The sequence below is a fragment of the Anolis sagrei genome, chromosome 1 (genome assembly GCF_037176765.1).
Source record: "Anolis sagrei isolate rAnoSag1 chromosome 1, rAnoSag1.mat, whole genome shotgun sequence".
NCBI classification, from domain to species: Eukaryota; Metazoa; Chordata; class Lepidosauria; order Squamata; family Dactyloidae; genus Anolis; species Anolis sagrei.
The window spans coordinates 237,913,034-237,933,318 of NC_090021.1; the positions used below are offsets into that span (position 1 = coordinate 237,913,034).

Sequence of the window (20,285 nt, forward strand, 5' to 3'; positions counted from 1 at the left end):
TACATTTCACCAGCACTCTATGGATCTGCATCTGTTCTGTCATCTCCAGTGCTTATTGATTCATTGTTCACCCTGAAAAGGAAGAAGTAATTTGGTTTTGAAAGGCAACACAATATCAACAAAGCCCTTAATCACATTTTTCATTGCATGAACTGCTACATGGCTGAAAGCAACAGGTAGAGAACTTAGGCTGGATCTACACTGCCCTATGTCCCAGGATCTGATCCCAGATTATCTTCTTTGAACAGGATTATATGAGTCCCCACTGCTATATAATCTGGGTTAAGGAGATAATTTGGGGTCAGATCCTGGGATATAGGGCAGTGTAGAAGGGGACTTAGTGTAAAAAGATTGCCGAATAATTCAAGATTTTTAGAAGGCTGCTATTTCCAACATCATCTAGTATGTTCCAAGCACTTGGAACCAGTCTCCTGGGGATGAAAGTAACACAGGACTGGGTGGTAGGGGAGCTTTACACTGACTGTTAGAGATAATGAGCCAAAAAAAGTAAGATGATGAGCCAATGAAAAGGGATCCTATACACCCACCATACCATGAAATAAAGAGGATTTGGATCCCCTTTCATTGGTATTGTATAAGTGAGGCATGACATATTCATTCTAAGAATGAGCTCCAATCAAGGATGGGCCATTGTCAGCCGATGGGAACGTTTGCCATGGGATTCAGGTTGGCCTTACATGCCCATTTTCACACAAGCAAACCCATGTGTCTTTCCCACATTTGTTGGGGGGGGAGGGTACAGCTCTTCTTCAAAATCGGTTCCCCCCCCCCCATATGTTTTCATACAATTAGTGGTAGGATCCAGCCACTAAAGTTGGGGGGGTGGGGGTGGAGAAAGCCCAGCATGGGTCCTGAAGTAGGAAGTCTGACCTCTGGGCTCCTGGAGTTTCCCTCTTCCTTATTTAAAAGCCAAGAACAACCCATCATCAGTGAAAATGAATGTGATTCACCCACAACATAAATCAAACCACACAGAACAAAAGGTTGAATAAAAAGTATTTAGATTTATTATTTGCTTAGCAAACAAAGGACAATTAGTTCCTATATCAATAAGGAAACCTGCAAAAATGAAAGAAAGAAGTCTTATGAAGAGGTACAAGGGATAGAATTTATGAAGATCCAAAAGAGCTTTGCTTTCCAAGTTTGGCTTTTTATTCAGATGCTCATTACAAGGTTAGTCTGAATGTTGGTTTCTTCCTTATTCATCCCTGTCAGTAGCTGACATGCTTCAGCAAAGGTGCTCTGGACCTCTGTAGTTGTCCACATCTCAGCCTTCCAGCATCACGACTGCCCCATCTATGTGTCTATGATCAGTTCAGGTTTCATCCGTTTCAGATACCTAAGCTCTTGCATTGTGTCTTCACTCAGTTCTTCTATATCAAGTCTGTAAACATGAGAAAAAAGACAAATGCTTATGCCTGTCAGTTGCAACAGGGAGCCTATACAATGTAAGGATCTTTTTTAATATACAGTACTATAAAATGTATGTGACGTAAAATCAAAAATAGGGAACCTTTTCAGTCCAAGGGCCCAGTTCAATTTAAGGAAACTTATTTTACATGTGTGGTGTGTGTATTTGTTTTGTGCCTTCAAGTTGTTTCTGACTTAGGGTAAGATTTGCCATTGCCTTGCTCTGAGGCTGAGTGAGTATGACTTGCCCAAGGTCAACAAGTGAATTTCCATAGCTTATAACCTGAGGAGATCTGAGTGGAGTGGACTGGCAAACAATAAGTTTGAATCTCATGACTCAAACTCATAGGCTAGCTGGGGATAAGCTGTTTGGGGGTGGATGTGTGTAAAAATCAGATGTTGTGAACCTCTCCAGGCAATCACTTTCCAGCTTGCTATCTACCCACCCACCTCTAATGTGACATGCTGCATAATGCTGTTCATGGCTGTTTATCTTTGTCATAACTTTAGGGGAGTGGTAGGGCCCTTGATCTGGAATAAAGCTGAAAGGGGAGTCCCAACCAGCGACGGGACAAGTGCCTCTGCAGTACTCCCTGATGGCAGGAAAAGAAGACCAAGCAAGTACGTATCACCTGGACTTTCCCTATCTCATTTCATGGGTTCTGTCACCGTCCAGAGAACCAGGAACATCAATCAGCAGGTGGGTTGGTTGATGCCAACATGTTGGGTCAGCCAACAGTTATTGTCAGTAGTAACCAATAAAGCTGTGGTCTTTTTTGTTATTCCAAATGTACATATTGTGTACGTGTGGTTATTCTAAAAGGACCAATCTTGCCTTGGGCACACAATATAGAAAAAGACAGAAGTGCAAACAGCCTTATCTGGCTATTTGTGATCTTTCATAGCCAAGGAGATGGGAATCCCTGGCCCCTATCTTATAGGGGAAGGAAGTGGAGAGTCTCATCCAAATCACCAGTCTCTCCTGTTCTCTGACAAGGAAAACCTCTTATTTCCATTTAGAGAGAAAAGATTCCTGTGGTCTATCACAACTGCCTTTAGGCTTTCAAAAAACCTCTAGTTTTCATTTTGGAAGTGTGTCTGTGTATACAGGTTTGGATAAGACAATCACATGCTGTTTTGTTTTGTTTTTTTGTGTCAGGAGCAACTTGCAAAACTGCAAGTTGCTTCAAGTGTGAGAGAATTAGTGGCCCAGGGGACACCTGGATGTTTGATGTTTTTACCATCCTTGTGGGAGACTTCTCTCATGTCCCCACATGGGGAGCTGGAGCTGACAGAGGGAGCTCAACTCACTCTGCCTGGATTTGAATCACTGACCTGTTGATCAGCAATTCTGCCAGCACAAGGGTTTAACCCATTGTGCCACTGGGAGCTCCATCACATGCTGTTGATAGCATAGATCTCCCAATGTCCTTGCTTGAATCTAATTCCTTCATCCTGTTTCCTATGGCAAGGCATTTTCATTATCTAGCATGAGTTCCCCAAAGGAAGGTTGAGTGTCAAGGAAACTTGCAGGAAAACTCACCCTATTAACTTCAGTCTACAGTTGGGGTGCTTTAGTCCTTCACACAGCAACATCACCCCTAAATCTCCCAGTTTGTTATTCTCCAGCTGCAGCTTCTTCAGGCTCTGGTTGGTGCTGAGAACACACTGAAGGTCCCCACAGGAAGCTGCTGTGAACTTACAGCCCCACATCCTGTGAAAGGACAAGAACAATGAATGGCTGCTATTTGTTAAAGATTTCTCTTTAAACTGCAGGGTATGGCACCCATTTTGGGGAACTCCATTACTTCTTAATTTTGGTGGATTTCTTATGCTTTCTTTCCTACATTTCTTTCTATCTCCACATTTCTGCTATCTTCCATTCATATCAGGCCCGTAGCCAGGATTTTTTTTGGGGGGGGGGGGCTGAGTTTGGTTTGGGGGGGGTGAGTCTGAGTGAAAGAGGGTCTACCCTAGCAAACTTTTTGTATCATTACCCCAATACCCCCATGCATATGGAATATATTGAGCATGGTGATCAGATCATGATATGAATAAACATAACAGTTTAAATAATGTACCAGTAAGGCCTTCTCGCAGACCATCATGAGAATTGGGGGGGGGGGGGGGCTCAAGCCCCCCAAGCCCCCCCCCCCCCCCCCGGCTACATGCCTGATTCATATATTAATGGAATGAAATGGAGGAGAATTTCAAGTTTATGTTATGTTTGTGGGAGGGACAGGAGAACAGATCAATATTTCTGGATCTTTTCAATTGAAGTGAATTTTAATCCAATCATTCCCAGTATTGCTTTTTATTGCTGGTTTATTAAGCACAACATTTTGGATTTTTTTTTTTACAATTATTTGTGATTCAGGGAGACATTGAGGAAATGATATCTGTGGTGATTGATAAAACTGATGTTGCAAATATGCTTCACATCATGCATGTACTTACGACAAAACTTCCAGCTTGCAGTCTGGGTGTTTGAGCCCCTCACACAGCAACCTTAGTCCTGAGTCCTCCAGTGTGTTCTGCCATAAATCAATGTCTTCCATCACCTGGCTTGTGCTGAAGACAGAAGAGAGCTCCACACAACCAGCTGCTGTGATTCCAGAGTTGCACAAGCTGCAATGTACAAGAGAAAACCTGTTTGGACTGTTCTGGCTATGGTGATGTGTTTTTTTGAGGAGTGGGGATGGGAAGCAACCCGAGTGCCAGAGAAGGAAGACAAGTAGGGTGACAATTAGCTCTTCCTCAGGAAAACTGTACGGTTCTTGAACATGTCACAAAACACAATGTCAGTGCTCACAATTAGAATCAGAAGGACTCTGACTCTCACTTACCACAGTTTTTTAATCTTGCATTGGGAGTGTTTCAGTCCCTCACACAGCTGCTTCACACCCAAATCCCCAAGTGTGTTACCCCCTAGGAACAGTTCTGCAAGGGTCTGGTTGCAGCAAAGGAAGGAGGCAAGATCCTTAGTGCAAGTAGCTGTAAGATCACAAGTGAACAAGCTGCAGGAGACAGAAAGGCTGAGTTATGACCATGCAAAATCTAGAAAGAATTTCTGAGTGTTCCCCCACCATCTCTTTTTCATTCTACACTTTTGCACCGACACCAGTTTCTCCAGAACATGGGTGAACAACCTTAGCAATTTAGTGGACCAGTCCGTCATCCCAGAAGTTACCTGTTTCCATTCTACACTTTCCAAATTCAGTAGCATTTCATTCTAAGCAAGATATACATTTTGGGGCAAGTTACTAAATACATAAACCCTTTTTCCTAGTTCCAACAGACCTCACTACCTCTGAGGATGCTTGCCATACATGCAGGCGAAACGTCAGGAGAGAATGCCTCCAGACCATGGCCATATAGCCTGAAAAAACCTACAACAACTGAGTTACTAGAAATCACTTAATGCAAGCAACAAGTTCCTTGAAATGGGATTTCTTTAGTTGCTATCAATATCTGGTAGTACATTTTATCATTGAGTTGCAGCAACACTGTTTGTGGTGATGCCTTGGAGGGCACTAGTTGCTTACCCATCCCATAGAGAACATAATTCCTTACGGCATGACAGAACAGTGTTGAAAGAGCTTGATTAGTATTGCAGGCCAATCTATTATCTATTATTTATTATCTATTATCACAGCTTGATTGAGTTTGAGCTGATGTTTCTATATGTGCATGAGTTTAATTTTGTTGTATTTTATATTGTGTTCACTTTTATGTTTGTTTTTAGACACTTTGTGCCATCTGTAAGCCATCCCAAGTCCCTTTGGGGAGATGGTGGCAGGATATATAAATAAAGTTGTAGTTGTTGTTGTTGTTGTTTTCTGGAATTCTGAAATGCTCCAAAATTGTCTAGATGGTTGGTTGAAATAGTGATGCTTTTGATTTAGTGTACACACAAATTGTGTTTCACGCAAAACATGATTTGTTTTACATAAAACACAATTTTTCACGCAAGTGGGGGGGGGGATGGAATGAGGAGAAAGAAACGGTGATGGTTTAAAAAGTGAGAAGACTGATAATTAATTGTGACAATCCCTGCCAAATTTGGACAGATGGAGAGTGTGAGTACTGAAAATTGTGCCAGAACATAGGCCTTGGTTGTGCCATCTACCCATGAGAAACAAACCAAGTTTGCTACTTGCTTTAATGTCTCCATCCTGCAATGCGGGTGCTTCAACCCTTCACACAGCAGCTTCACTCCTGAGTCACCAAGTTTGTTATATTCAATATCAAGATGTTTCAAAGTCCATTTGACTGCCAGGACACATGCGAGATCCTCACAAGAGGCTGCTGTAATGCCACATCCTGCCAACCTGAGGAAAACAGAAAAAGCTCACTAAAGGGTGCTTCCAGACAGGGCCAAAATCCTGGGACCTGTCAGCAGGTCCACACACATAACTATCAGTTCCAGGAAATGGTCCTCCTGCTGTCCTTCCTGCCATCCTTATATCTTCCTTTGAAGGGCGGATGGGGGGGACGGGGGACATTTACATAAAATAAACATTTCTCTATAAATTCTAGTCCCAAAAAAGAGGGTTGAGGGAAATACTGATCTTCTTACTCTCATAGAAAGGCCCAAATCTTGTGGTTATCAACAATTGGTTTTCTATTAGGGGTTTGACCCTGTCAAAACACGTTCTCATCAAGAATTAAGAAAGGGGAAATTGGTGACTTTTCTTTCCCTAGAGGCTATAGTGACACGATTCTTTGAAGTTTTAGCAACTTCAGTCATATTTTTTCATACTGAAAGAAAAAAATGTTGAGTGATTCATCAAGACAACTTGATCTGCCACTAAGAGCCAAAATCTATATAGTTAATCAGGATACACAAATGCTGAACAATTTATTCCTGTTCGCTTTCATGCTATTTTCTTGTTCTTCCTTTGTCTTTTCTTTCTATAATTTCTCTCAATGTGCTTATTAAAACTGTTGTCTCTTTGGTGCAAAATAAGTCAGTCCTCCACATTTGTGAGTTTAACTTTTGCAAATTTGATTATCTGCAGATTTGCTTAATATGTTCTCCCTAGGAAATTTTTGGTCCTCTGGCATGACTCTGTAGTCAGCTTCCTGTAGACCTAAACATTAACACTACAGAGAAAAAAATCCATTTTAAATCTCGTTTCTGCCTCCTGCAGAATTCTGGGGTTTGTAGTTTAGTGAGATTGTTAAAGGCTCCTCCCTAAACTACAAACCCTTGAATTCTGCAGGAGGCAGAAACCAAATCTAAAGTGGATTCATTCTCTAGTGTGATGAAGTAGCTAGAGAGGTGTTCTCTCAGGTAAAAAAGAGTGGCTTTTTAATTCATTTTTTTCCCATTTTTGTGGAGGTGCTGCAGCCCTAACTCTCTTGAGCTAAAGTTATCTTTCAAGATTTTTTTTTTACAAACCGCAGTTCTGCATGCAAATATACTTAACTGAAATTGCCTTATGCGATCAATTCATTTCTATAATTTCCCTTACAGGCATTCTTGTTTTGCAGCTCTCTGTATTCTTTATTGGAACACACCAAATCGTGACAACACCATAACAATAAGTTGAGATGGAGGTTGAAAGAAGCCAGCTCTTTGCTCACCCTAATTTTTCCAGTTTGCATTTGGGCTGCTTCAGTCCCTCACAGAGTAGTCTTAGTCCAGTATCTTCCAGTTTGTTATACTCCAGTTCTAGCTCTGTCAGTGTCTCACTGATGCTGAGAACAGAGGAGAGATCTCCACAGCAAGCTGAGCTGAGCTCACATGTAGCCAGTCTGTAAGATAAAATGGAGTGACACAGTGACATCCAGCACTTGTTGGTTTCCCTAAGCCAGTGGTTCTCATCCAGTGGGTTGTCCCCAGATGTTCTGGCCTTCAACTCCCAGAAATCCTAACAGCTGGTAAACTGACTGGGATTTCTGGGAGTTGTAGGCCAAAACAATTGGGGACCCACTGGTTGAGAACCACTACTCTAAGCCCTTAACATTTCTTCCTCTGATGTTAAAGAGCCATTTAATCAGCATCAACACAAAACAAAAGTCTTTCCCTCTGACATTTTCAAAAAGATCATCAAATATTTTTCACAAAAAAACAAAATTGGGTAGCTTTCCCAATCTATGAGGCAAGTGATGCACAAAAAATGTAGGGAAGGAAGGAGGAAAATCAATCATTTTCATGTTTCAAATTTTCAAACTGTTTAAATTGTATGATCTTTTCTCTTGTTTAGGAAGGAACTTTAAATGTTGATCTTATCAACCTACTGTTCTGAAGAAAAACTACCCATCTCCAAGGACATGGTTCAGCAGTTCCGTATTGTTCTAGGATGGAGAAGACCAAATGAGACCTATTTGCCATGTTGATGCAAAAAGATGGGAAGTCTCTCCAAGAAAGTGTAAGGATGGGAGATGAATCCAATCCAAATTTCCAACTGAACTTTAAAATAGCCCTCTAAGGTGCGGAGCTTATTTGAGGAACTAGAGCACCTTGGGACATTCCATTAAAGTTCAGTCTAAAATCTGAATGAATTCACAGCTTCACTGTCCTCCTCAGAGCCATCAGCTTCCACAAATTACATTACCACCGCAAATACAACTGAATACACCAAGAGGCAAACCCAGCCATTTATGAGCCAAACATTCAAAATATTTTACCTGGAAAAACAAAACATTCAGTTTTACATCCTCCACACTCATTAAGAACAATCTCAGTGTTTTCATCCTATTTACAAGGAAATTGGCAAATTTGGGTAAGTTCTTCAATAAACAAACCAAATAAAAAGTCCCACTCATTACTTTGCAGGAACGTCTGCCTGCCTTGTACTTGTATTGCATTTCTATCTATATATAATATTATGATATCTACTTAATTCAAGCATTGCATTTGTCTCCCATATACTCTAGCATATGCAACTGCCACTTTCTGTTCTGGTTCCAGAAAACTCCCATGTGTGAGAAATTATTGTATTCGAATAATATTATGCCAGTGATAAATTCAGCAGTTCTGCTATATGACAAAGAAGAAAATAGTGATGATTTCCCGGCATTGAGGGCTGATTTAAACATGTAGCACAGTCTCCATCCATCACACCGCAACAATTGCAGTTCAATTCTGCAGCAGTTAAACACTGGAAATTTAAGGTATGATCTGCAAAGCTGTTGAGCTGCACAGGTTGCTCTAGAGAAAGCTTTTTAATGATTTTAGGTAGAAAGGAACCAACTCTCTTACGATAAATTTTCCAGTTGGCACTGTGGATGTTTCAGGCCCTCACACAGCACTTTCACTCCCACATCTCCCAGTTTGTTGCTGTCCAAGATGAGCTTCCTTAGTATCTGGCTGGTGCTGAGGACAGGGATGAAATGCTGGCAGCCAGCTGAATTGAGATCACATTCATCTAGCCTAGATGTGAAGAGGGTGTGAAATGAATTATCCCTCCTTTTTAAGACCCTGGTTGAATCAGTTTTAGACTGTCAGCTGCAGTCACAATGAGCCACCTTCAGCTTGATTTATGCCACAGGAGGGACAGTTGTTAATACCCACCATTTTCTTTTCTGACAAGAATATGATGATTCCCTCTGTATAGAACCTGAAATGAACAAATCCCTTCTATGTATGACCGGTCAGGGTTGTCTTTGAGCAGATATAAATCCCTTTCCTTCTTCTCACTGAATCTGCACTCATATGAACAAATGTCATCACTGTTTTTGTGAGGGCGATTAAGATGTGGCTTTTGTGCTGACTACACACTTTATCTGCTGCGCTTTCTGCTCACCCACATAGAGTTCCCTGGCTAATGAGGGCATGTGTGGAAACCTGCTATGACCCTTTTTCTGTAATCCTTAAGAGTTACATTGGTATAACCTTGGTGTGAAATCCTTAACAGGCATCTCTAGGAAGGGAGTTCAACTAGGCGGGCACTCCCATTGAACATGTCCTTTATTTCAGCACCTGCTTCACCTCTTTGGGCACGTGCATCTGGAAGAGGGCCTCAGAGGGTTATCTTATCAGCTGGGATACAAATATAGGCATCTTTTTTCTTTACATCAGTGGTTCTATAGATCAATGATTCTCAAACTCTAGTCCTTTGAGGGTGGTTCCAGACAGTGGAAAAGTCTGGTCCGACCCAGGTTTAAAAAACCCGGGTCAGGCTGGACTTCTGTCCCCACACCAGGAAAAAATCCCAAGCTTTCCTGTGCTGGTATCCAGATGCCCTGTCAGATCTTCTGGCAGGACACCTGGACACCAACAAAATCCCCCCTCCGAAAAGCTTTAAAAAGTAAAAACTATATACCCAGATGGCATTTCCCTGCTGCCCGCCCTCTCCCGCTATGTAGAAATGACACACCAGGAAAAGGGGGAGGGTCAGGAGCTTTTTTCCTACACCCCCGCTTCTCCTGGTGCATCATTTCTACATGCCAAGAGAGGGCTGGCAGCAGGGAAATGCCAGCAGGGTAAGTAATTTTTTTTTCTTTTTAAGGCTTTTCTGGGGCGGGGGGGGGGGGGTTGTGGAGGGCTTTGTCCAGGACTTCCAAGGGGGCAGTCCAGAAACTGGTCATACTAGAGTAGACTTGATTAGACCCAAGTTTTCCAGGACTTGGGTTTAATCCAGTATCAAATTAATTCCCCACAAAGCATGATTTTCCTGCTTTGTAGCAAATTAATGCATTTTGATGTGAGGCATCGTTTGGATGCCCCATGTAAAAATCCAGGAGGGCACACGTTTTCCACCCTGTGTGGATGTGTCCTGAGTGTTTTGGACTTCAACTCCCAAAAACTTCGGCCAATAATCAGTTATTATTGGAGTTGAAAAACATCTATTTTGAGTATTAGCTTTAAAACAGCAATTCTCTTCACTTGGATAGTCCTAAACTACTATAATTCTATGACTGCTTGGGTTATTAGGGGGCATATTTGGATGATAGACATATTTGATTATTTTTAATTGAGAGACGGAGAGACTTTATGTGTCTCAAGACAAAGCCACAAATGGTTCACCTTCTGCGCTATGACACCCCCATTGTTAAGTCGCCATAGTTAGTCCTGGTCTCAACTTCTGCATACTTAGAAGAGAAAAAAATATCTAAGCCCAATTAAAAGTTTTGGCCTTTCTTTTATTTAAAAGCCTATCCCTTTAAAGAGCTCCCTTCCTTATAAGCAACATTTTGTCCTCCAAGCAACATACTTTGGCTGTTTGTTTATCCAGAAGAAGGCCTCCTCCTACTCACCACAGGCTCTGTAGCTTGCAATCTTGGTGTTTTAGACCTTCACAGAGCTGCTGAACTCCTTGGATTCCCAAGGAAGAATTGCAACCCAGCTTGAGCTCCATCAATGTCTGACTGTGGCTGAGAACAGTGAAAAGGTCATCACTGCAAGCATGAGTCAGATTACATCCCCACAACCTGAGAGAAAGACAGAAGTTCAATGAGGAGAATATAAAGCAATATGACTTTTTAATATTCTTTTGAGGCTCATGAAAGAAAAGAAGCAAATGCATCATAAAAGGATCTTACATCATTGCAACCCTTTTAACAGTACAGGGCAACTTCATACTGATTTTAATCCCCAAAGGATGTGCTGACAGCTGTGAGAGGACAGGACAATATTATACAACTTTTGTGCTCTGGAAACCTTCTAAGGCAAGCCTTAGATGTGTGTGGGGTGTGGGGTAACTCCCAGAGCAAAATGCATAATAAAAAATGATCTGGAAGAGAAGGGGCTGCAACTTTTAACCCTTGCCTGGACACCAAAGAGAGGGGTTAGGAAAAGAGACTCCAACAGGGAGTTCAAAACTGCCTTTTGAAGTGGAATCTCATTACAGTGGGTGCATGCATCTACACCAGTGTTTTCCCCAACTCTAGTCTTCCAGGTGTTTTGGACTTCAGCTCCCAGATCATGGGCACTGCAAACCCTGGTTATCAGGTTCACATCCAAAATTGAAGACTTGTATTCCAAAATGCGAACTATTCTGAAGATAAAACACTGCAGAACTGGAACTGCCAGTTTCCTTGTTGCAGATTGTGAAATGAACAAAAGACCTATTATGCATCACAGATCACATACTAACAGTCTACATTAAAAAAATAGTTTTGTTGAACTGTACAGTGTGGTGGTGAGAACACTTGAAGAACTAAAAGAGAGTCCTCTATACAACAGTGAGATGTTTTCCCAAGCTGGACACCTTCTTTTAGCTGTTCTGAATGCTGAATTTGTAGTAACCATACACATCCTAAGAAAGTTTATGTCACCATCCCTTCAGCTTAGCAAAATATTACAAAGAGTAGATATGGACATTTTATGTAGATTTTATGTCAACAGTCTCTTAGAAAAAGCTAGGGAGATGCACAGTATCTGTGAAAGAATTTCAGCAGATCTTTGACACAGCAGGATCAGTGGTGGAGAAGTTAGCATTCCTCACATCTGTTCAAGGCAGATTTGTAAAAGCAACATGCAGACAACTTCACCAATACCAATGGAATATTGTAGGCTAAATGTGTACATCACATTTCTGGACTTTTTCTGCTGTCAGCTTCAAAAAAGATTTAAAAGGCACAGGAAAGTAATTCATGAACCTCCCTATTAACTATGGCCATTTAAAATCCAACTTGAACAAGTGCAGAAAAGTGTACAATGAATACCTTCAAGATTCTGACACACTGATGGAAGACTTTGACCTGAGATGAATAAAATGGAAAAAGAGTACACCTGCAGAAAAACAATCAATAGCACTGGAAGCACATCTTGTTTATGATAGACAGTTTTTTTTCCGAATGTGAAGAAACTTCTTCAGACTTCTGTGATATTGCCAGCTTCAACAGCTACAAATAAAAAGTCATTTTGAACTCTAAAGCATTTGAAAACATACATAAGAAGCACAATGGAGCAAAAAAAAAGACTGACTGGACTTATACTCTTGAGTATCTATTGAAGTTTATCGATGGAGCCTGATTTCTGTCGAAGTGTATTGACACAGTTGTCAAGTATTTCCAACAGGTGTTGTAGTATTTTTTAACCACTAATTATCAATTAAGAATCATTTTCAGTTTTTTTACTTGAAATTTTGTAGCTAAAATAGAAATATGATTTAATTAATTCTATATAAAATATAGAATGACTCATACAATTTAAATTATTTTGTGTTCTGGACCTTCTCTTCATGATTCGCTAAAATAAATAAACATTGTTCCAACACTCCTCCTTTAAAATGATAGTAGCACAAAGTTGTGACAAAGAAGCACAAAGCACAAAGTGAAGTGAGGAGTACATATTGGCAGTGATAAATACCAAATAATAGTGAAGGGGAAAAATAACTCCAAATCATGAGTGTCTAGAAGTCCACTTCTGTTTGCCTCTACTTTGCACATTTTGCATACACAAAGCAATATAATTACAGTATGTTGAAAGCATGGTGGGTGTTTTTAGTGCTCACCCCAGTTTGTTTAGTTTGCAATTTGGATGAATCAGTCCTTCACGCAGAAACCTGACTCCAGAGTCCTTCAGATTAGTCCACTGCAAATCAAGCTCCGCCAGCACCATGTTTGTTGAGAGAACAACAGACAGATCTTCCCAGAATTTGTCTGTGAACTGGCATCCATCAAGCCTGCACAGTGAGACAGAAACAGTTCTATTAGCCCAGCCCTTTCTCTGAACATCAAATACACAAATTCCTTTAAATATTCTATTCTATAAAGGACATCTGCTTGCATGACAATCTCTTTCTATCTCTCCCAGTTCTTTGTCTTCTGTATTTTGTTTCTGAAAAGGTGCAAATGCCTACAAGATTTTACTTAGAATTAAAGAATTTTAGAACTGAAAGAGATCACAAGGGTCATCTAGTTTAACACCTAGTCTTGCAGGTCTAAGGTGCAAATACACATCTAAGGTGCTCCCCAAAGACACCTATTCTCTAACTAAAGAGATTTACATATGGAGAGTCCTCCAATCACCAAGATAATCTATTTCACTATTGAACTGCTCCCACACTAAAAAAAAAAGTTATTCCTAATGTCCTTATCATTTGAATCTGTTTGATCATGTTCAAGAGGCTCTGTGTTCCACATGACATTCGCCCAAGATATTCAAATCTCTTTCCTCTGGCTTCAAATTTCATTTTTTCCTATGGATTAACCAAACATGTTTCCTTTAGACTTTGTTATTCTTGTGTGCTTTCAAATTGTTTCTGATTTGTGGCAACCCTAAGACAAACCTGTCAAAACGGTATTTTGGCAAGATTTCTTTAGATACATTATTTGAGTATACCATGCCCAAAGTCACCCAGTGGGTTTTCAAGGCTGAATGGGAATTCTTCCTCTGGTCTCCACAGTTGCAGTTCAATGCACAAATCACTATATCACACTGGCTCTCTGGGATTAAGGGCCCCTCCACACAGCCCTATATCCCAGAATATCAAGGCAGAAAATCCCACATTATATGGGTGTGGACTCAGATAACCCAGTTCAAAGCAGATATTCTGGGATATAGGGCTGTGTGGAAGGGTTCTAAGAGATTGTATACATAGTATGAAATATAAGAGAATTGGCCAAGACAAATAAGGCCCTTCTACACCCCCATATAATACAGATTGTCAAAGCAGATAATCCACATTATCTGCTCTGAACTGGATTATATGAATCTACACTGTCATATAATCCAGTTCAAAGAAGATAATCTGGACTGTATATGGAAGTGTAGAAGAAGCCTAAGAAACACTTGAAATGCTCACCATGGGTAAGTTTGCATTATAAAATTTAACTCATACATATGGAATTGATTTATCAACCTGCCCCTAAATCTTAACAAAGAAAATGTGAGATGAGGAGAAATCCCTAGAAGCTGGTGACTCTAATGTGAGTGAAACACTGCATACATGCAGAGTCTCAGTCCATTTTTTTTTAAAAGCAATCCTAGTGCTGAATGCTATTTTCTAAAACATATTCAGAACACTGGATAGCTATTTTAAAATTTCAACTTAAATCTGGAAACTGACAGCTTCACATGTAATCTTTATTGACAGCTTGTTGCCTATCATGGAATCATCTATGCTGATCCATCTTTGGACCTGCACTTCTCCCCTGTAACACCGCACTGTTTAAATTGGTTTTAATAGAACTGACATAGCAATGAAGTGGAATAATCTGGCCAGATGTGGTGGGTATTTCAGCTCTGGAATCACCAAACTGGCACATCACTTTGGAAAAGTAACCAAATTGGTTCAGTGACTTACTCCACTTTCTTTATTTTACCATCTGGATCCTTCAGTGTTTGACAGAGTAGGTTAATTGCTGAATGCTTCTCTGTCTTCTGAAGTTGCCTGGAAATGCAGAAATGATTAGTTTGACTCGCCTCTGCTGAATAGCAAGAAAAACATGGAATTTGTGAGTTCCGTATTTCACGACAGGAAATCTCTCTTCGGCTGTGGCAGGCTTACTCTGAGGTTCACGCCATCGCAGTAGGAAGGTGCAAGCCCCTACTCTCACTCAGATCATAGGTTGTCAGTACTCTTGGTGTTTCTCTATAGTGCACACTTCAATGTCCTTTGAAAAAAGTTTTACTATCACTGATTCTTTGGAAACCAAAAAGCAAAACACTTACAGGGATTTTAGTCTGCAAGGAGGCTTGCTTCATGTTCCCTTGGTAGGTGGCCTTACTATTTCCTCCAATCTAGAGTTTACAAAGCTTTTTGGCTGAAAGATCCATCATGAAGAACATGTTTGGCATAAGATCTAGACTAAGTTCCCACTTCTCAGACTAAAACTAAACTAGTTTTATTCCCTAGACTACGTTCTTACATCTTACTTCCACTGAAATCAGTGGGGTTAACGTTAACTATAACTGATCTGAGCTATGGATTTAAATATGACTAAAGCACAATTGATTTGCCTGGCTCATGCTTTGACTCATACTGATGTCCATGCTTGCTTGGTAGATCCCTGCAAGTTTTCTCATGGGGTGCCCATATACACTTTCCAGTTCTCTATGCATTCATACACCTGGTGTATGCCAGGACATACAGTGGTGCCAGGACATACAGAGACAGTTATGACTTATCTTCTGAATAAAGATATGCTTTAAGATCTCCCCAGAAAGACAACTATATAAATATGGTTTAGGACTAAGCTGAGCAGCTTTTCTTGATGGTATTCCCAAAAAGTTGCTATACCAAATAGGGCAGAAAAAGTCTAGCACATGCATGGGCAAACTTCAGCTCTCCAGCTGTTTTGGACTGGCTATTAGGAATTGTGGGAGTTGGAGTCCAAAATATCTGAAGGGCTGAAGTTTTCTCCTGCCTGGTCTAGCAGGTGATTATGCCTAATGCCCACAATGTCAGAGTCATCTATGTGAGAAAACCCTGAAGCTCAGCATAATGACATCATCCAACTATGGAGAGAAGAAGCATGGAAAAGATCATTGTACAGTCCAAAGAAATATAAAAGGAACCAAAGAAAAGTTTTCCTGTTTTGCAAACTGCAGTTGTAATTTGCAGAATTGTTCCTCAACAAAATAACTATCAGAAAGTCAGAAAAGTAATATTACTTCTGCTAAATGTTCATAAATGGAAAAACTTCAACACTACTTACTGATGTGGATAACTTGGGAGCCTTTGAAGTACTTCTGCTTCACGTTCTTCCAACAGAAACAAACATCTATACAGGGAAAGAGTTTCTAAATTCATACAATTATTTATGCAATAACAGAGAACCACTTGATCCATTTGCGTAAAAGTCAAGTCTTGTAAAGTTAGTTCAGTTAAGTGATTTAGTGCATGCTTAACAAATTCTTCTTCTTTGATCTCATACAAAGAATGAAAGCGCTCTAGTTGCCCATAATCTGGACGAATGAACTGAATCTGTGTGTCTAATTGAAACCACTCTATTAAGTCAGTCTTAATTTTAGGTGAAATGCTCCACTCAAATTGTTCTTTTAAATATTTCATTATTTCTTTGTTTAAAAGGCCAAAGACAAACTGTATTGTTAACGTTAAATCTCCTCGAACTTCGTTACAAGCATCCAAGAAATATTTGATGCTTTTCTTAGTAGTCTCAGTATCTCTGGATACGTCTTCAGAAACATAGAACAAAGCTGCAAGAAACTCTTGTATACTGGGGTGGAAGAAACTGTAGATGCCTTCACAATCAGGATCTTTCCGAAAGAGAGTTCCATGGAAAGCCAGCTGCTTTTGAATGTCCTGTTCCTTCAACAAGGTTTTCTTTTCCCAGATTCTATCAGCAGCCAATGAACAGAGTCCTATCAGATTTAATTGCTCAGAGCCAGTGCAAAGAGACTTAGACAAATGGGAAAGATAAAGTGCATACACTCCTGTGAGTGTGTCTGAAAGTAGCATCAGATCTTCCTCAGCTCTGTCCAGCTGCTGTTTCAATGCCATGCAGATGATCCAGCATACATTAGGGACAAAGGAGATAGCAAGGAGTGCTTCATTCTTTTTAATGTAGCTCAAAGCCTGTGCTGCTAATTTTTCCTCCCCAAAGAACTTGCAGAAATATTCTTTTTTGCCTTCTTCAGAAAATCCCAGGTGCCTGGCATAGCGTGGTGACTGCAAACAATCCTCAAGGCTCTCCAGAGCATTTGGCCTAGTAGTGATGATTAAGCAGGACTCAGGAAGGAGGGTCTTGCAAAACAAACTGCTCAGGAGCAGCTCCACCGGCTTCTTCTCAAAGGGATTGATGCTCAGGTTATTCTCCTGTTGTTTAATGGAACAATTCAGTTCCTCAAAACCATCAATAATGAAAAGGCATTTGCCTGGATTCATGAGGAGTTTGTTAATTGCTTCTCCAAGTCTAGGTTCAGAGTGATTATTTAAAATAAGTTCAGCTAAATTAGCCTCTACCACAATGAAATTCATTTGACGACAACTCAAGTAGAAAATAGAATCAAATCTTTCTGGAGATTGTCTTCCAGTTGCCCAGTCTTGCATGATCTTTCTAGCCATCACAGTTTTCCCAACCCCAGCCATGCCAAAGAGCACAACCGTCTGCGGTCCATCATTCTCAGTATCAAAGAGCGCATCTATGGTTGTCACAGGCATTTGCTCAGACAGCGATTGTGTGTGTCTCCATGGCCTATTCAGTATTTCACATTCTTTTTCTTTTCCACTGGCAACAACCACTTTAGTGTATTTCTCATTTGGAGGTATCTGGACCATCAAGCAAGGGTTCCCATCTTCAGGTGAACAATATTTTTTTCTAATGTGTTCTCTGTATCTTTCCCTGTAATCTAATTCAAACAATACTTATTGTTATTTATCATTCCTTATTTAAGAAACAATCAAGCTATTGAGATATCTAAAAATATGCCAAAGATCTAAAAATGACTGGTGAAAGCAAAAGATGATGATGATGATGATGATGATGATGATGATAACAAACATTATTTATACCCCGCCCCATCTCCCCAAGTGGACTTGGAACAGCTCACAACAATGTAAATAACACAACAATAATCAAAATAAAATAATGATAATAAACCAATAAACTAATAACCAATTTAAATAGAATCAATGCAAGTAATTGGACAATCCATAAAAGTGAAAAAAGCAAACTAAATATATAAATTAACAGACATCATCCTTTAAAACCAGAATTATATGGTATAAAACACTTTATACCATTATCCGTTATTGTTCCCATTCCTCCACAACCAATTAATTTCCATGCCTGTTTTTGAAAACGACTCATGGGAGGACTAAAATTGCAAAAATTACACATTACTTCCTTCATGAAGAAAATTAAGAATTACCTCCCTAGCTAGAAAGAGCAGCGTCTTTCACATAATTTCTATGGAGGTGGTGGTGGGGTATTCCTATCTGAACTAGTATGAGTTTAGAATCAGTTGTCTTTAAAGAACAGTGGTAAATAGCTAGCTGCCCCTCTCTGCCCAGAAGCAGAACTATAATCTTACCAGTCCCCTCCCAAAATCAATGCATGCATGCCAGCTCACACTGGTCCAAAGGAAAATCTCTGTGCAGGAAGGGAAGCTAACACAATTTGCATGGAATGACTTGTCCTTCTTTTCAATCTACTTTTCTCTTTCTAATATCTCCAATTCCAAGTAATATCAATGACAACATCCTTCTCCCATTTCAACTTTGATTTTTTTCAGTAGCTACTCCCCTTCACACACACACACATTTTTGTAATGTTCAACCTCTTATAGCTACAAAGAACATCACAATCTCATTATTTGCATATTACAGCAATATATTGAAACAGGACTAAGGTAAGCAGCATACCCTTCCTATAAGTAACCCCTCCATTCCCTCACTTACCTGGTGACATATCTGGGTTTGGAATTTAAACCCACAAGGTGGAGTCCTTTGGTGTACAGAAATATAATAACTTCAATTAACTGAAATACAGAAAAGTGTTTCTTTTAGATCTGTCAGATAAACACTTTTATCTGCTTTTCCCTTTGACGTTTTTGACCCAGAGCCTGAAGCCTAGTTCCCTTAATTTCTTCAACGTCTGTGTTAACAAGTAAGGACGGCATTCAGCAACCAGGAAGTGGATTTTCATAACAGGAGGGAGGATCAGTACTGCAAAGTTTCCAGTAACGCTACAACAAAACAGCAGCATCTAGTGGCAGAAGTAAAACCTTGGTGATGACAAGACCAAGACCATAGTTCAAGGATATTGGCAAGCTGGGATATGTTCAGAGAAAAGTGACTAAAATGATCAGAGGTCTGTAGACCATACTCTATGAGGAGCATAAAGAGATGGGTATGTTTTGCCTGCAGAAGAGAAGGTTGAGAGGAGACATGACAGCCAATATGTATAAATATATGAAAGGATGTCATAGGGATGAGGGAACAGGCTTGTTTTCTGCTGCCTAGGAGACTAGGACTTGGAGCAATGGGTTCAAATTACAGGAAAGTAGACTCCAACTGAACATTAGGAAGAACTTCCTGACTGTAAGAGCTGTTCAACAGTGGAACTCTCTGCCTTGGAGTCTGGAGGAGGCTCCTTCTTTGGAGGCTTTTAAAGAGAGGCTGGATGGCCATCTGTCAGGGGCACTTTGATTGCATATTTCCTGCATGGCAGGGGGTTGTACTGGTAAGGTAACAGTCCTACCTTTCTGCTATCCATGCTACCTAGTGGTGAGCAGCCAAGCAATTACTCTATGTAATTGAGTTATAAAGTTTTGTGAGGTGTCCCAAGTCCCTTCAGGGAGATGGTGGCAGAATATAAATATACTATTATTATTAATAATAATAATAATAATAATAATAATAAGCAATAAAGAGTTTAAAATATAAAACTGTCAGTGTAAGGCTCCAAAAAAGTAACAACAAAACCTAACAAGAAAATCAAACAAACTGCAGTGGTCCTGGCAGATCTACCATTTCCATTGCCATGTTGGATCTACCTCCAGATGTCCGATTGCATTTAAGAGTGGCAAGAATTCAGTAGGAAATATTCTTCTCCAAGAACAGTGGGAGATTCATTGTTGCAAAATGTTTCTGATTTGCATATTTTAGGCTGTTGCAATCAGACCAGAGGAAAAGGCAATCAGTGTTTGCTAGCAACATAATAACAAGGAGAAGATTCTGGGTGTAAGATCTGTGTCCTATTTACTGCTCCAATAAAAAGTATGAGTATGTAACAGAATAGTAGGAGTGATGATGGTAATACAATCAAAATATCAAAATAGTGTTTATTAGACACTTCGTAGTCTAAACCAGTACTACTTCAGGTGGTAGTCTGTAAACCATTGCTTGTCAATGAGCCATCTGCTACTGGTCCCTGGAGGCATTCCAAGAAAGATGGATCTGGATTCGAACTGCCGACCTTTTGGTCAGCAAGTTCAGCAGCTCAGCAGCTTAACCCGCTGCGCCTCCAGGGGGCCCATGTTGTTGTTGTTT

The 20,285-nt window shown here is 40.2% G+C and overlaps 1 protein-coding gene across 1 annotated transcript; it reads right to left on the reverse strand.

Annotated features, from left to right (window-relative positions):
- Positions 1 to 1,005: 1,005 nt before the first annotated feature.
- LOC132771796 (NACHT, LRR and PYD domains-containing protein 12-like) lies at positions 1,006 to 18,966 on the reverse strand. Its single transcript, XM_060770240.2, has 12 exons — positions 18,693 to 18,966; positions 15,988 to 17,641; positions 14,634 to 14,720; positions 12,840 to 13,010; positions 10,639 to 10,812; positions 8,642 to 8,812; positions 7,021 to 7,191; positions 5,592 to 5,762; positions 4,278 to 4,448; positions 3,889 to 4,059; positions 2,975 to 3,145; positions 1,006 to 1,405 (listed from the first exon to the last, which is right to left on the reverse strand). The coding sequence occupies exons 1-12, from the start codon at positions 18,700 to 18,702 to the stop codon at positions 1,318 to 1,320; spliced, it is 3,210 nt and encodes a 1,069-aa protein (XP_060626223.2). The 5' UTR covers positions 18,703 to 18,966; the 3' UTR covers positions 1,006 to 1,317.
- Between the last annotated feature and the right edge of the window lie 1,319 nt (positions 18,967 to 20,285).

Bases quoted from the DNA above. Each gene is read 5' to 3' on its own strand.
- LOC132771796 (XM_060770240.2), bottom strand. The intron at 7,192-8,641 runs GTAAGAGAGTTG...TTTATCTTACAG, and splicing joins TGCCAACTGGAAAATTTATC to ACTGGCTACATGTGAGCTCA. The intron at 3,146-3,888 runs GTAAGTACATGC...GTCCTTTCACAG, and splicing joins TGCAAGCTGGAAGTTTTGTC to GATGTGGGGCTGTAAGTTCA.